Source organism: Sminthopsis crassicaudata, chromosome 3 (genome assembly GCF_048593235.1).
Source record: "Sminthopsis crassicaudata isolate SCR6 chromosome 3, ASM4859323v1, whole genome shotgun sequence".
NCBI lineage: Eukaryota > Metazoa > Chordata > Mammalia > Dasyuromorphia > Dasyuridae > Sminthopsis > Sminthopsis crassicaudata.
This window is the reverse complement of record NC_133619.1, coordinates 26,316,792-26,335,106: the sequence shown is the minus strand read 5'-3', so window position 1 is coordinate 26,335,106 and position 18,315 is coordinate 26,316,792. Positions and strand designations below refer to the sequence as shown.

The 18,315-nt window shown below is 35.9% G+C and overlaps 1 protein-coding gene across 1 annotated transcript in view; it reads right to left on the bottom strand.

Annotated features, from left to right (window-relative positions):
* The window catches only part of LOC141561848 (uncharacterized), a 327,004-nt gene that overhangs the window by 91,598 nt on the left and 217,091 nt on the right, over window positions 1-18,315 (bottom strand). Inside the window, exon 14 of the mRNA XM_074301949.1 lies at window positions 11,759-11,887. Coding sequence (XP_074158050.1) covers window positions 11,759-11,887 — 129 coding nt within the window. The remainder of the gene's footprint in view (window positions 1-11,758; window positions 11,888-18,315) is intronic.

Here is an 18,315-nt window from a genome sequence, read left to right as displayed (position 1 = left end):
ATATCAATGTGGAGAACTTACAGCTATAAATTATCTTCCTTTAATGCAGATTTGCATTATATACATCTATATATCTAGATTGCACATTACATATATTACATCTATAACTTTAATTCTTAGAGAATTGTCTAGTTTGTTGAATGATGGGATGATTCATTTTGTACATCAAAAATTGACCATGAATCCCTGTCTCTTCCTGACTCCAAAGCAAGACTTCTATCCAGGATGCCATGCTACTTATCGTATCCTTTTACATATTTTTTATTTGTGATATACTGGCTGATGATCAAGTTTTAGAGTGAGAAAAAACTGAGTCCACAAAAAACTGAGTCCACCTCTGACACATATTGGTGTTATTACTTGAATAAGTTTCTTTCCAACTTGATAACCTACAAAGTGAATACTGATTTGCATTGCTGGAAGGATTTTCCTCACCTGCCAGTGACAATAATGATTAAAAAAACCAAAAATACAAAACCCAAAACAAACAAACAAACAAACAAACAAACAAACAAACAAAAAACCAAAGCCCAGCATTTGTTCAAGGCCAAATCACTTTCATTAGAAATGGACAGATTCAAGGCATGCTAAGTACTATTTTCAAAACTATCAAGCCCAAGTAAGATAAAACCCCTCATGAGAGGGTCCTAGACAAAGCTGATTTCATCCATAGTTTATGTATCTTGAATTTAGTGATTAATATATGTTTATAGACAGATAGATATGTAAACATGGAGATTTGTGTATAGATATATAAATGTACATCTATGTTCATGTATACACACACACACATATGCCTGTTAGAGGATTGGTTTATGGACAAAACCTCAGAGCATAAAATTCTCCTTTTCCAATGTGCGCATTTATTTGAAGTAAACGATGATATATCTAACAATTTATTACAAGGGGACGTTGAAGTAATTGATTCCAACCTGTCCATTTTGTTGTGAGCCTGTTAGGGCTTATGCCTAAAGGCGATGGATGATTACTACAGCCATCAAATCTTACAAAAAAAAAAAATCACTCATATCATCTGTGCTTTAAAGAGTACAGAAAGGACTCCTCTGGCCCAATGGCTGAATGCCTGAGTGCCATTCTGAATGGGACACTTTGATTGCTACTCTAATTCCCCAACTGATGGAGCTCCATTTGTGGTTGAGTTACAATGCCCTCAAGTCAAAGAACTTGCAACACACTAGAGTGAGGATAGCCAGAGACCATGGAGCTTCTCAACCGATAGAAGAGACAAAGAATATGGAGTTAGCTTTTCTTCAGGGTATATATGAGGATTTCCTTTTACCTTTGCTTTCAGTGAATCTATTAGAACATGCAAATAATTGTGTTCCTTTTTATTTCAGGCCGGGGGTCTGGACTTCCAATGAAAGCCATAGTTGTTTCTAAGTCTATTTGGACATTGCCTTCAAATATGACCCATTTTTTTTTTTCTCTGGTGGTGCTTCATCTCTATGTGATGTTTTGGGTGAAACCCTTTTAGAGACTCATGATTATTTGTTAGGTAGCACAGTGAATAGAGTGCTGGGCCTGAAGTCAGGAAGGCTTATCTTCAAATCTGGCCTCAGAGACTATTTAGCTGCAGTACCCCTGGGCAAGAACTTTACTGTATTTGCCTCAGTTTTTTTTTTTTTTTTTTTTTTTTTTTTTTCTGCAAAATGTGCTGGAAAAGGAAATGGCAAACCACTTCAGTATCTTTGTCAAGAAAAGCCCAAATGTGCTTACAAATATTCAGATATGACTCAAAATGGCTGAACAGCAACATATAAAATAAACAGTGAAGAAGGGGGAAAAATAAGATACAATAGAAAGGGAATTGGGTTTAGAACCAGAATTATTGCTTGCAATTATTACTTGCAACATCTTGAGAAAGTAAATGAACCTCCCTGGGCATTGAATTAAATGATCTAAAGGTCCTTTCCAGATTGATGATCTATAAGAAGAAACTAAATTTTGTACAAATAAAAATAGCATTAAATTACATATATATATATATGTATATATATATACGTATATGTATATATATACGTGTATATATATATATATATATATATATATATATATATATATATATATATATATATATATTTCCAACTGTTTTCTAGTTGATGGATTTTAATACCTTCTCATCCCATCCGATTTCTATTCAAATTTTTTTTATAACATACCCATTCCATGTATTGAAATCTTTCCTCTGCCTTTTTGATATATCCAGTGTCCCCACGATCCAAATGGACTGCCCATCTGTTGTCTCTCATCTGTCACTTCCCTAAATCTATACTGATGTCTTCCATTATTTTTCTTTAGTAACAGACATTGCCAGTTAACTCAGTGGCAGACAGCCAACTTACTCCTGTGACTCACCTTTCAAAAGTCCTTTCGTTTATTTGTCAATCTAATTCTTTCACGAGTATGATGTTCTATGATTTCCATTCATGTAGCTTCAACTTGGGAAATGATGTGAAAGGTGAGGTGGCCTTTGTAACAAGGAGTTTTGGATCACGGAACACATAGCATACTATAGTTTACCAAATGTGACCAGGCCCAGTCCTCTTATACTCAAATAGGAGCAATTAATTTTTGGTTGTTTGTGACACTTGCTGAAACTGGAGTTGATAGGCTATCGAGCCAGCTGTCTGCCATATTCCAAGTCACATGTGTCATTCAATTTTTCTCCTACAATGAGGAAGTTGAGTCTAACCTTTGCTCAAGTGCTATATCTTTTTTCTGATGAGGTTTCAGAGTATTTCATGACATAAAGGAAATAGCACAATTTCATCTGTGAGAAAGGCCCTTTGCATAAACTGCCCACCTCAGCTGAGATCTTTTTTGTTTGGATTCTGATGGATATCTTCTGTGACACTAGCAAACCATTTAATGGGAAATATCTCTTCTCGTTTTACACTCACTTGAAGTCAGTACCCTGTGGATCATTAAATGGTTATCTCTGTAGCTGTATTTGTTGAATCTTATGTAATTTTAATGTGTGAGTGGGAGACATCTTGTCTGAGTACAAAAGAACCAATTAAACGGTGGATATGAAAGTGAATCCCCACTTTTTAGCCAATTTCATTGTATGCCTCTAAAGATTTAATCTGATAGAAAAAAAAGCCAATCTATAAAAGCCTGGCTGTTCCTTATTCTTGTTTACATGGAGAAAAAACTTTGATGGCATATAGACCATTGTCATAAACATCTTATAGGAAGATAAAGCAGGCAAATGAATCAAGATAACTACTAGTGTTTTAATTTATTTTTTAGTAAAGTAATCATTCATGACTTTTTCTACTGGAATCTACCCCTCTTTAAAATCAGTTATGGAGAATCTTTAAAAATTTATCTCTGCTTTGATTTATTCTTCTGCATGTATTTATTTATGTATAATTAGTCAGCTAGATGAAAACTAATAGCTTTGAGTTGGGAAAGCCTCAGTTCAAATTCAGCTTCAGATAATTATGAATTGCTAGATAGAGAATAAGAACCCACAGTAAGACCTGGAGGATATTAGGGATCATGTACTTCAGATTCTTACTGGGCAAGTTGCTTACATTTTCTGAGCTTTATTTTCCTCATCTGGGAAATGGACATAATAATAACTCTCCATTCAGAAGGTTGTTGTGAGGCTCAGATAATGTAATTTGTGAAGTGCTTGGCAAAACTTTAAAGTCATAGGTAGATAATAGTTTTTTGGTTGTTGTTGTTGTTAATAATTTGTTGTTGATATTCTTATGGGCTATTAGCCCTTCCCCTCATAGTCTATCCATGTACTGAGGTGATAGTTTCTTAATATGTTCCATGATTATTGCCAAATAAAGAAATATAATGTTCTAGAATGTTGGTCCCACCTTATATCAATTTTCTTGACCAACTTTTGATTTCTTTCACAAATTATATATATATATATATATATATATATATATATATATATATATATATATATATATATATATATATATATATATATAATTTTCACTTCTTCATGGGGATGATATTGCAATAATTTTCCATTCATTACCCCTCTTGCTCCCATTTTTCCTTAGCTGGGAGGGAAACAGTGGGATTAGGTAGTTTCTGGACTCTTTTAGTCTTCTCATTGTCATAACTATTTTCAATTAGGATTTTTCCCCAAAAGAAATGATACTACCAATATTTTTACTTTTATCCATTTAATTTTCTTCTTTAAAGTTCTATTTGAGATTATTATAATTTCAGATTTCTTCTCATTTTTCTTCTTCTCATTTAGTATTTAATTCGATCTATGCCAGTTGAAGACTGGGTTGTATACAAGAAGCTGTCTCTGAAATGGATGCTCTATCTTCAACTAAGCATTTTCTATCTGTTAGGATCTTATTTATTTCAGATTTTCTAATGTTTGCTCCTTGACACAAGGAGCCTTCTGATTTTTATTGATTAAAAGTATTCATAAGCAATACCATGAAGTTTTAGGATTGTCCACAACTTTTTTGCCTTTATTGGTCTGTCAACATTTATTAAGTGCCTGTTACATGCCAGACATTGTGCTAAGCATCGGGATTACAAAGACTATTAAAGACAGTTCCTGAACTACTTTTCTTGTATGATTTTTTTCTTCCTTACATGTGCCTTTTATTCCACTAAAATCTTTGAGCATCAAGGTATATGAAGGGTCTCTAAAAGTCATTCTTTCCTTAAAAAAAACCTCCTCTTGGATAGATATTGGCAGCCCAAGTGAAGGGTGAAGCAAGAGAGGAGTGTTCCCTCTGGTAAGTTGACTTACAAACTGCAGTTATTGGTTTAGTTATCTATTTTTTAGTTCATTATGAACACTGAAAGAGAAGATGACCCAAGAGGATCACAAATTGGTATTTTCTATCACATGGTGGGGAAAAGAAGGGATGATAAAATCAACTTGTCAATTTCCTTTATTTATTTCCTTGATGAGAACCTGTTAGCCAATATTCAATTTAGCCACAGCTTCTTGATGTTTCCTTGTTTCATTTATGTATTCATTTATGAGGATGTCAATATGGATGTGGTTAAAGTCTTCTGGGATTCTATCACTGACTTACAAAATCAAAGCTTGTTAGGGAGAAAGAAACTCAGAGGCCATCTACACCAATCATTCCACAAACAATAACCCTTTTTATAACACATTGAACATGTGGTCATTTAGATCTTTGACTGAAGACCTCCAAAGAGGAGAAGTTGCAACTTTCTGAGGCAATTCTATTCTACTTTTGGAAATTTCTAATTGTTCATGAGTTTTTCCTGGTGTCGAGTCTAAATCTATCTTCTTGAAACATCTACACTTTGTTTCTAGTTCTTCCCACTGGAGCCAAACCAAATGAATGAATATTGAAACATGTTATTAAGTGATTAAGATATTAAAATAAGCATATTATAGACAGTCTTTGCCACCAGAGTTCAGACTCTAATTAAGGGAGACAACAAATTAAAGAAAGTTTAGCTGTAGGAGAGAGGGCAAGAGGTAGAGGTCCTTAGGTAACATAAGTAGGTTGGATGACAGCGCCAATGAATTTCTATATAAAGAATAGGAGCACATGGTGAGGCCTGAAGGATGTTACAGATCATGGCAAGGCAAATGTAAGATCTAGTAGTCTTTCTTATCATGGGTGAGAATGTTGTTATTGATGCCCTCCCGTTATAGGTCTTATGAGCAGTCAAGTAGCTCAAGAAAAGGAGGAAGAAAGCAAGGGAGGAAAGTTCCCTCCATTTATAGCATGTCTTCCCATAGTCTAGCCATCTTGAAAGTTTATATCCCCTCACAAAAGGGATGGATTACAACTGTTCATGTCTTCTGATCCTGTATGTCCATATTCTCTCATATATTCTCCCCACAAAATCGAACCAATGTGCTAAAGGCTTTCCTCAGGAAATTTTTATATCATGAATTTAGAAGATGCTCATTATCATTTATTCTTACTACATAATCAACCCAACTCTATTTCTTATATATTTCCTTACTCAGTTAGGTGACATGGTAGATAAGGCACTGGATTTAGATTCAGGAGTACTTGGGTTCGACTCATATTTCAAATGCTCCCTAGAGTTCTACAATATTTGCTCAAAACAATACTAATTTTTCTGTCGATCTTCACTTGAATGTTCTTTACCATCATTTCATCCTCCAGTTCCTGGATCCTGGATTTCTACACTTGAGTTGATCTTCAATATACATTCTTACTGAACCACATTTTTACTTAATTTACTAGATGGAACAGCATATAGAATGCTGGGTCTAAAATTAGAAAGATCTGAGTTCAAATCTAGCCTCAGACTCCTACTAGCTATGTGCCTTTTGGCAAGTTACTGCCTTACTTTTCTCGCCTATATCTTGGGGCTAAGAATAGCACCTACCTCATAAGTTTATTGTGAGGATCAAATGAGTTGATATTTCAAAATGCTTTGAAAATCTTAAAATAGTACATACATGCTTCCTGTTGTTATTAAATAAGAATATGAAATATGCTTCCAAAATCATGTTCTAGTAATGGGTCTCATTACATCAAATTTAAGTGATTATCATAAAGGCCAGTTATTATTGTTTTTTCTGCTAAATTAGCATTTTTAACACACCTTGATTTGTATCATTATTGTGTATATTTATTTGTGTACAGACAAATTATATTAGGTTTTATTGCTGTTCCTTCTCTTGGATTTTTTTCTGTTGGAAATTTTCTGGGTATCTCTACCACTATTTTAGAAAAATATATTCTTTTCCCACCTAACTTATGTAATTTTTTTATCCTAATATCTTCCTGGATCTCTCAGGAGTTTGTTTTAACATTTGAAAATAGTTTCCCATCTTACTTGGGGCTCCTAACAATATTTTGAACTATGGGTTTGAATATACGACCTCCATTTTACCAAGAAAAAAGTTGAGGTTTAGAGAGGTTCCATGATTTGCCCTTGGTCAGACATTTGGTCAATGTGAGAAGTGAGTTTTAAACCCATGCATTTTTGTTTACAATAATAGTACTTATCCACCACGCCACATTTCTATGTTTTGGTATGACATGATGAATAAATGCAGCAAACATTAAATTTTACTATCGAGTTTATAAAGCCTCCACACCCTTGAAGACACAATGATCTCAAGGCGATACATTTATTTCTGTGACAGGCAGTGGGACCTTCCATAATGCTCACTCTTTACTTTTTATTTTCCTATTGTTTTAGGGTTGACCTGGATGTCCCAACTCCATGAAATTTCCAAATGCTGTCTTTCAGACTAGTATTAGATCTGAAAACAAAAGTTGTACAAATGTCAGAAAAGTCTACACTGAGGAAATGGTGGCATAGAGCCACCTGCTGGCCATTGAGCCATTCAGCAAGTTTGGGAAGAAATTGGAGAAAATCAAGAGGAAACCATAAAGCAACTTATATCACTAAAAGCTCAAAAGAGAAATCCCAGCCTGAAGTGAAACAGAGACATACATTGCCAGGAAGCTACCAGATGATCATTGGCCAATCAATCCAATTTAACGTGGAATAGAGTAACTGAGTGTTTTTTACAGGAATTAAGGAGACCTGATCTGCTGGTTTTATAGATGAAGAATCTGAGATTTAATGATCATACATTACACAGGCAAGTGCAATCAACAACAATCTGAAAACCTAGGTCTTGTGGTAAATTGTGAAGCTCATAATACATTGAGGTGTTTACTGGAAACGAGCCTTCCTTCCAGTAAGTATTACTTGACCATAGAGGAAGGAGCCTCAAAGATCACTGAGTCGATCAGAAATCTAGATGAAAAAACAGAGGCCAAATGTCTAACCTAAGGTCCCAAGGTAACAAAACTGAGATCCCATCCCATGCCCTGATTCCAGAGTCAGCCCTCTGCCCATTATATCCTGATAACTATCCTTTTGAGCCAGATAGTCTTTAAAACAGGAAAAACACATTTCAATTCAGTCTCAGTACAAGATAAGCTAGGAGCTAATTAATGCAAACAATGAATCTCATGAAGTTGTTGCATTATTTGAATTAAAACTGCATATTTCTATTGGACTGGAACCAATGGCCATATTTTAAATAATTAGAACTTTCAACAGTGTGAATTGAATTACTTATGACTACTTCCTGGCATAAATTATTTGCACTAACCTAGACCTAGTTATACACAAATCTTTGGATTGTGATAGTTATTTTTGCAATAAGCATGGCTATGAAGTTTGTTAGACTTAAAAATGACACAGCGCATATGGAAAAGGGCTTCATCTTTAAGCTAGTGATGTCCATTTTGTTTTTAATTTGTCACACTTAAGAGAAAAAGTACATTAATGCAGGTTCTTTGTCTATATTCCTTCAATCAAGGATTTAATGGTATGGATCTGGACCAGGGATTACTCAGTAGGGTAAACTCCTGGAAGGAAAAGTTCCTTCATGAAAACAGACAAGCCCCTCATCTATATTAGAGAATTATCTGAGGTACAGAGAAAATAAGTGCCCAGAGTCATACAGCTAACACATATCAGAAATAAGACTTCATGTAGCATAAGTCTTCTTGAGTCTAAGATCAGCCCTTTATCTGCTGAGGAAGCTGCTTTTCAATTGCTAATAATTATAGGGATGTTGACAACAGCTAATATTTATAGATTTCCTATTCAGCCACACATCTTACCTGTTGGTTCTTTCTAGTTTGCAAAGCGCTTTCTAAGCATTAACTCATTTGAACCTTAAAATTCACAAGGATATGGACCAATGAGAAAGCCACTGAAGCAGGAATTGGAAGACGCTAACCATAGGTCTTAGCCTCATTATTTACCAATTGTGTGACTTGGTACAAGTCAAAATGTCTCTGAGTTCGAGTTTCCTCATTGGCCCAAAACTCAAATATCAAAGTCATGCAAAGGAAAGGGCTTTGTTAACCTTAAAATATCATCACAATATGTAGCAGCCGCAGAAGCATCTTCCTGTCAGTTGAGGAAGACTTTCTCCCATGTTCCCAACCTCCAGAGCCTCCCCCACTAAATCCATCTTCAATTTCCTTGCTTATTTCTTCTATGGATCTAATTATTTTTATGTTGTCTTCCCTGTTAGAAGTTTTTTTTGAAGGCAGAGATTATTTTTGTAGTCAGACGCAATTCCTGGTAAATAGTAAATGCTTACTAAATAACTTGTTCAGTTTTCTGCAACACACACACACACACACACATATATATATAAAAAAAAAAAAATATATATATATATATATATATATATATATATATATATATATGTATATATTTGTATAAATGTCCACACACACACACACACACACACACACACACACACACACACATTCCATAGTGCTCATTTATAGTCATCTTAAGACATGGGTTAGAATCCTACCTCAGATACTTAAGAACTATGTGCCCCTGGCTAGTGACCAAACTTCCCTGAGCCTCAGTATTTTCAACTGTAAAATGGGATGATTGGACTCAATAATCTGTATGGTCTCTTCCATGTCTAGATCTGTCCTAGGAAATTCTCATAGACTAGACATGGAGCAATGAAGTTGGAAACAACCTTAGAGATATTATCAAAGCTAACATACTCACTTTGTGGATGAGGAAATTAAACTCAACAAAGGGACAACAGACATCATGAGTTTCCCAGAGCTATGAAACTCTCATTTTATAGATGAGGGGGAAAAAAGAAGCCAGCGGAAGTCACATGATTTAACCAAGATCATAATTATAATAAGAAAGAAATTTGGACCCAATTCTTCCCCCTAATTCACCACATCACACTTAACCTCTACTGCTATTGCAATACTCTTTTGAACATTGGGTTTTCTGGCAAAAAGAAAGAAAATCAATCACCTATGCATTTCACCTCTTTTCCATGATTATCCTTCTTGAGGAGGTAAGATGTACCACAAGATGGCAGTGCAGCCCTATGAGTAACATCCACCTCCTCTTGCAGGTAAATTTCTTCAGCCTATTATAAATTAACAGATAATTTTGAAAGCGAAACAGCTGTAATTTTGGTGAACAGTTATTGGCTCATAAAATATAAATGATAAGTTGCACTGAGATCCTTCTACAAAACCCTCAATCACAGGTTTCAATATTTGCACAATGCTCTAGCCAGGATACAGTTTTTTTTTTTTTTTTTCTTTTTCCCCTCCTGTTTTCATCGTTTTGTGGTGTGAAAACAACTTCACAAGAACACGCCACAGATCATTTCATGCATGAGCTATGTCGCAAATTCGATCCAAAATAACTCTTGCTTCAGTTTAGCAAATTACTATGTGATAACATATTCACTTCTAGAGGTTCAGAGTTTTAGGAGAGAGGTTTTATTTTATTGCCTGACATATTGTTAGCTGTACTAATATTCCTTAGAACAGACTCAAAACCAGCTTCTGCCTTTGTTTACCCAAGATTCTAGTCAAGCCCTCCCTTCTCTAGGACACTTTTAGTCTTCTTTTCCCAAGAGACAGGGAAGTCTCAGTCACTATGGTGAATTAAGAATGAGTCTCCCCCTACTGTATCGTATTGTTCCACCCTATATTAACTTCACAGTCCATTTTAGGAAGAAATAGAGTTTGGAGTCTCTATCACACTGGAAACAATTCTCTGTTTTTCTCATATTGTCCTTTAAACAGTGGTTCTTAAACTGGGGGGGGGTCTGTGAACTTAAAAAAATCTCAATAACTGTTTCAATAGAAGTGGTTTCCTTTGTGAATTGATGTATTTTATTTTATGTATTTCCTGAAAAGGGGGCCATAGATTTTATAAGCTTGTCAGGGTTTCATGATATAACATGCCTTGACAGAATTTCCAAAGCTATACACATATACAAACATACATGTACATGTATACCAGTATGCATATGTACACATATACATGTGTGTATATACATAGGCGGTAGAGTGCTAGTCTTAAAATATGAATGGACAGATTTGACACAAGATAGGACCATGAATAAATCATGTCATCTCAATGCCTGCTGAAAATTCTTCTAAGACTTACGTGATCCGTCTGTGTTGGTGAAGAGTCTCTGAGACTGATATGTGAAGAACAGATCCTGGTCAAAACTCAAGGTGATTTCCACTTGGTAATATACATGATTTTATTTTCTGTGAGATCCTGATCAAGTCATCAAACATCAAACCCATGTTACAAGTTACAAAACCTGGGTCCATGTCCTTTCCCTGGCCCTAGCTATGTGACTCTGGGCAACCTGTTTGTTCTTTGGAAACATGTTTGTTTTTGGGAAAATAGGGAGAACGATATCTGCAGAACCAATCTCATGAGGTTCTTGTGACAATCTGGTGAGTTCATATGTAAGGTTTATAACTTAATATGTAAGTTAATATATAATATGTTAAGATTTGCTTTACAAACCTAACAATGACATAAATACACTAGTCTTACCTACATGTAGTATTAAGGAAGGTTTGGTGATAATGGGCTGATCAGTGACATTGAGTGAAGCAATTTGCTATAGAATCTGAATTCTTAGGCTGTCCTTCATTCTGCAATGTGTCATTATTCCTTTGTTTATTCCATTCTTGAAGGCGAAGAAGTGGTCCAGGAAACCACCTTTTTTTTTTTTTTTTTTTTTTTTTTTTTTTTTCAAGATAGCCTGATGCAAAGGCCACTCCACGTGGCCCTCGGGGGTAGACAATGACAAACCTGGAAAGATGCCCAGCCCGATCACTCGACCTCCAGAGCTGCCTCTGTTGAAAATGATGGGAGCTGACCTGCAAAAAGTCTGCTCACAAATTAAAGGAGAAAGGCAGGAAGAAATTACCTTCTTCGCAGAATGTTCCTGTCCACTCAGCTGGGCAGGTACAGGCTCCGCTCACAGGGTCACAAACAGCTCCATTCTTGCATTGACAGCTGAACCCACATCTTGGACCAAAGGTCCCCTCTGGGCATTCTGCACACAGACAAAAAGATATCTGGGAATTACACTGTGTCAGCTACTTCAGAATAGCACAGAGTGAACAGGGAGAGACCAGAAACCTTATTAAGCAGCCAAAAGGCGAAGGGCAGGGTCTCACTTGATCCCCCCAAATGCAGAATAAAATGACCATTAACAGGCAATTGGGAAGATGCTAGCCGAGACTCTGATGTGGGTAGCATGTGCTGGGCTTTATTGCCACATGTGCAGGCCGAATGGGAGCTCCGAGAGGTCCCAGAGAGGCTACAACGCTTGCCACAACAGCAACACAGGCTACAGTTTCCCAGATTACAACTCCCCAGTTCCTCATCTGGCTTGATGGGCTACACATAGTGTTCTAGAATTTTCTCTTTGCCCCACATCCTCTGAGCATTTAACCTGCTATGACAGGTGAGCAGAGGTAGAGTCCTTTCCCCCTTTTCCTGGGACCTTCCTTTTAAAAATTGTTTCTTCTCCCACATATATATCTTTTTAAATAAAAGGAGGGATGCTAACTCTGAGACAGATCTCAAAGGTGGGGGAAACACCCACACAAATCAAGTCTCATCTGTGAGGTTATCTTAACAGCCCATCTAAATTATCAGTTTGAAGCTTGAGAAACTTCTCAACCATTTACAGTGTCAGCTTCCAAACAGGCAAAAATAGAAATAAGTTTTCATTTTCAGGCCACTGTTCCCTAAGGGGGAGAACAAGATAATTCACAATGGTCACTTTTTAACTATATATTTGAAGTAATTGGCCAAAAAATATCAAGTAATAAAGCAAAATAAAATATTCCTTCCCTGGATATAAAGCTATTGTTGTTTACTTCTTTATTTTGGTTGTGGTCTATAGCTTCATCACTTGTCAAGTAATTAAGTATGATCTATGTGTCAAGCACACCACTGGGAAGAAGAGCTCATAAAAAAGCAAAAATAGCATCTGATCTCATGGAGCTTATGATCTAGTGGAGGAGATGATATGCAAACAACTATGTATTTTTCCTCATGGAAATTCCTCCTACAAGTGCAGATCAATCAATCAATCAATCAATCACCATTTATAAAGGACCTACTGTGTGCCAGGAATTTGGGGGTTTAGGGACATAAATACCAAGAAAGGAACAACCCCTAAAATTTTATAACATCTAATTCATAATCTTAGGATATTCCTTGTGGTACTAGAAACTTGATTAACCTTCCTATCATCTTACATCTAGTTTAAATCATTAAATAATGAATTAAAAAGTCATTAAATGCTAACTATGTGCCAGGACTGAAGCCCAGATACTTCTTGACTTTCCATCCATTATATCATACTCCAAAGAGATTTTGTTTATATTTATTGTGGTATTTCTTGTTGTAAAATTGAGAACCTTTAGGAACATCCAATATATTTTAATAATATATTAATAGAATCCTATTTTAATAACCATCATGTATTAGCATTCAAATATTTCATATTAAAGTGAGAATGCTATCAATAATTAAATATTAATTTTCATTAGTCAATTGGAATTTCTGTCAGAATTAAGTTGTTTCAGTCAATTCAGCTCTGCTCCCAAATCCCAATGGAAAGTTTTATGTAATCCAAATATTGTCTCTTATTTCTGAATGCCGAGCCCGAAGCCTGTGACAGCTGCAGATGTTCATGGAACCAATAGTGTTTGATAATTTAAAGAAAAAAAAACTTTCACAAATAGAAGGATAAACATGGAATGCTGGACTTGAGATTGTAAAAAACAAAAAACAAAACCAAATGAACACTGTGGATATATTAAGAGAGAAAAATTTCCAAGGACAGAAGAAAAAACTGTTGCCTATAAGTAATTTGTCCATTAACCAACAAGTATCTATTAAGTACTTACTGGGTAAGAGGCACTATAATTGGTGCTGGGGATACAAAAACAGAAATCAAATATTTTTTGCCATCAAGATCAATGATTTCCCATTCTAAGGGAAAACTTGAGATATTCACTGATAAGTAAATATAAAGTATAAACAAAGTAAATAGTTTGGGTGATGATCCTAGCAACTGGAGGGATTAAAAAAAAATTACATAAAGTGGTGTTTGAGTTGAATTTTGAAAGAAACTAAGAGCTTATAGAAGTCAAGGCAAGATTTTTATCCATTCCTGGCATAGAAGGCCAATGCTAGTCCAAGGAAAAGCCTGATGGCCAATTTGATAGAAATGCAAAGAGCATGAACAAGAGTATAATGGATAAGGGAACATAGTTTGGATTGTTTGGGAACTGCTTTAAATGGCAATGAAGAGTTTGCATTTGATCTTAGAAGTAATGATAATTTATGGATTATCCATAGTGCTACATCTAAACTTCAACATAATCTTCACACTGTAGGGTGACATCTATGACCATATTCAAAAAAAACATTTGTACTATTTAAGCATCCAATGTTGCTCTTGGTAATTGGTATCTACCCTCTATTTTTATCTTTTCTTTTCTTTTCTTTTCTTTTCTTTTCTTTTTCCTTTTCTTTTTTGCTGAGACAATTGGGTTAAATGATTTGCCCCAGGTCACACAGCTAGGAAGTGTGAAGTATCTGAGGTCAAATTTGAACTCAGGTCCTCCTGACTTCAGGGCTGGTGGTCCATCCACTGCACCACCTAGCTGCCCCCTTTTTTCTCAGGTACTTCCGCCTACATGAAGCCACTGGGATCTTTCTGGTTGTTGTATCCTCTCTTTTGACATTACTCTATCTTGATTTATACGTGCCTAAATATTTATCTGTGCACATGTTGTATCATCCTAGGAAAATATCAACTCCTTGAGGGCAGTTTTTTTTTTTTAAGTCCTTAGTGTATAAAATGTTGCCCTACAAACAACATAATGGACTTTCAAAAAGAATTTTAAGGTTTACAAAAAGCTTAACATATGTTATTTTATTCTCATAATTCTGGAAGATTAAGTGCTATGATCATATCCATTTTAGAGATGAGGAAATTAAGGTGGAGTGTGTTTAAATGATTTGTTCAGGGTTACACAGCTAGTAAATTTCCAAGGCAAAATTTGAACTCAGGTCTTCCTGAATTTAAGTTTATCTAAGTTTAGACCACTTTGTTGCAGTTAATCACTATTTGGTGAATGAAATTGGACTCAAACCCCAGTGAGGAATCCAAGTAAAGATTACAGGTGAACCAACCAAAATTTAGATCTTAATTAAAAAGGAAAAGGGGAAGAACATTTATGGAAAGATCTAGAATATCTTATGAATACCACATTTGTTTCCTTGTATTTCATCCTTTCCTGCTCCTTTCCCTGCATCTCAGATCACAAATCTTAGCTTTGTAGCATATGGAAATGGCCATGGTATGAAAAATGCCCTTCTGACTTAGAGGCTTGGAATGGGAGGATGGGAGGGGGGTAGCAATATTTCTTCAAGGGCAAGTATCCAAATAGCCCAGTTTCATGCAAATGTCCAGATAATAAAAAGCACTGGAGATGTAATCCCAAAGATGTAAGATATTCAGGCAGAATTATTTATAAACCAAATCATTCTGAAGCTGCCCATGAGGCATCAACAAGCCTTTAAGGGTCCCATATGATCAGTGCTATAAGTAGGACTGGAAACAACATAGCACTATAATAAACCACGGGTAGTTATGGGAGCAGGCATAGCATTTACTCCACCAAATTGGGTTTATTTTTCCTCTGTACACTCCTCTTGGTAATACAAGCCCCAGAGTAAATTGTGCGTCTGGATTTATGGACTAAGTGACACTGGGGTCTCTCCACAAAAGCCTAGGGATGATAATCTTTGCAGTGGTTTGCTGGCTAGTCTTGACATTAGTCACCACTGTTGAGGCTTTTTAAACTCTCAATAATAGTTAGACTCAATACTTATGGCAAGTTCCAAATGAACTCACCATGATTGAATGAAAGACAATGGGATTCCAGATGCATCACTAAGCCGATTATTATTTATTATTATTTTTTAGTGGTACCAGCCATTTAAAAGGCTTTGTGGATTTTTTGTTTGTTTGTTTGTTCATCTTTTGTTTCCTTCCACTGCCCTGATTCCATTTACAGAGTAATCATTTGACCACCAAATAGAGCTGAAATGATCATCCTGTTAGTAGGGAGCACCTGATGCTCAACAAATCCAGAATATTCATTTTCAGTAGAATAAAGTGGTGTTTCATGACACCAAGCAAAAAAAAAAAAATTAAAAAGTCAGAGGAGCCATTCAATCATTTTCATTTCTTATGATGGAGGAAATTAATATATATATATATATATATATATATATATATATATATATATATATATATATATATATATAAAACATTAACGGAAAAACTCCAACATCAAAGTTCCACGGTATAAGCACAATACTGATATTAACCTAAGTATTGTAAAAGGGAAATAGTCAATAATCCAGATTTCTTCACAGCTCAGTGGCTTTATTCACTCATTTGTTTCTAGGGTTAATGGATGAATTCCCGTTGGATTAGAGATCTTAAAGCTTTATCTCACTTTTGTCAATTACCACCTCCATTTGGGTTTTAAATTGGACCACAGGAAGTACCTTTAGGAGCCCAGAAATTCCAGAGAAGAATAAAGGAGGGTAAGATGATTAAAAATATTTCTGGTTATAACTAAGGCCATTTAGCATTTGTTGGAGATGGTGTTTTGCCAATGAATGTTAATCTCTGCTTCAAAGGATATAGTGGCTGAATGTGAAGGAAAGGATTATGACTCTGTGGCTGTAAGCACCACCTCCTATAGGATTCCTTTTCTGATCCTGCCCTCTTCCCCCATGGCATCCTACTTCATTTATAGAATTTTCTCTTTTTGACATTATTTTGTATCTACTTTGTTTATTTATCTATTTTGTACCCCAACCCTCATAAGAGAATTTAAGCTTCTTGAGGGAAGAGACCTTTTATTTATTTATTTATTTTCCTGAGGCTGGGATTAAGTGACTTGCCCAGGGTCACACTGCTAGGAAGTGTTAAGTATCTGAGGCCAGATTTGAACTCAGGTCCTCCTGACTTCAGGGCTGGTGAGATCTTTTTTATTTTTAACTTTTTATCCTTAATATCTATCATACTGTCTTGGACAACCCAACATAGGAATGCATATATGTGCATGTGACACAAATACCCTTATGACCTCACATATAAACACATATATACATATTGCAGTAGTGATTGGCACATTTGCATATATATATGATACACAATGCCATGCATATGGCATGTATGCATATGCACATCTGAGACTATATGTGCATGTATCTATATGCATTGTATATGTGTGTACACTACAGATCTGCATGCATATGTGCGAGTGAAATTGAACCTCTGTGCCAGAGGGAAAGGATTGAATCTTTTACTATCTGAAATTTTCAGAGAAGCGCCATTACTTTATGCCTCATGCGGTGACCGTATGTAATGTCTTTAGACATCTAGATTTCTGTGTTGGCACTTTATCTGAATGGGAGGTCTAGTTGAAACCCTTGTGACACTTGTTTCTAGACTTTGACATTAGAGGAAGGAGTTCAAACGAGGAACAACCATTAGGGGAAAGTAGTGGGAAGATTAAAAGTGGTCTAGTCCATGGGTGGTTAGGAGACCCAGATGAAAAGTGGGCTGAATCATGAATAGTCAAACCCTACAGTAATCCTTTCATCTTTCAACCGTCCTTTGAACTGAAATCAACCTCAACAACTGAAGATGAAAAGCATCCAAAGACATGACAAGTACCTTTAAATTACCATGGACAGTTACTGGCTGTGATCGGGTGTTGTAGGATACTCTGTGAGTGAGCAGACACAACACCCAAAAGCTCTTTCATCCTCAACACTGAGCTCTAATTGTTGAACAGGCTGCTGGAGCCAAACATCTTTGAAAATAACTTAGAAACCAATAGATTGCACACTTGAATTCAAATGGTTGGCTAAGATAGCCAACACTAAAATGGGAATGCACTGAGAGTTCAACAACTTGGGAGATGCACTAAAATATAAACAAGAGAGGAGAGATAAGAGGAGAGAGAGAAGGGAAGGGGAGAAAGAAGGAGGGAGAGAGAGGAGAGGAAGGAACAGAGGGGAAGAGAGAGAGAGATGAAAAGAGTGAGAGAAAGGAAAGGAAAAAAGAGAGAGTCACAGAAAGAGAGAGACAGAGAAAGAGAGAGAGACAGAGAGAGACGGACAGAAATAGACAGAGATGAGAGCGAGAGAGAAAGAGATACACACACACACACACACACACACACACACACACAGATAGAGAGACAGAGAGAGAAAGGAGGAGAAGGGGGAGGGGGAGAATGCTAAATTCATTCCTTGATTCCATCCACTCACATGCTAGATTGCATACACCAAGATAGTATGCGCTTATTCTATTTGAATTTTTTTCTTACGTAACAGGCTTCACAAAGACATGGGCTGATAGGTGTCACA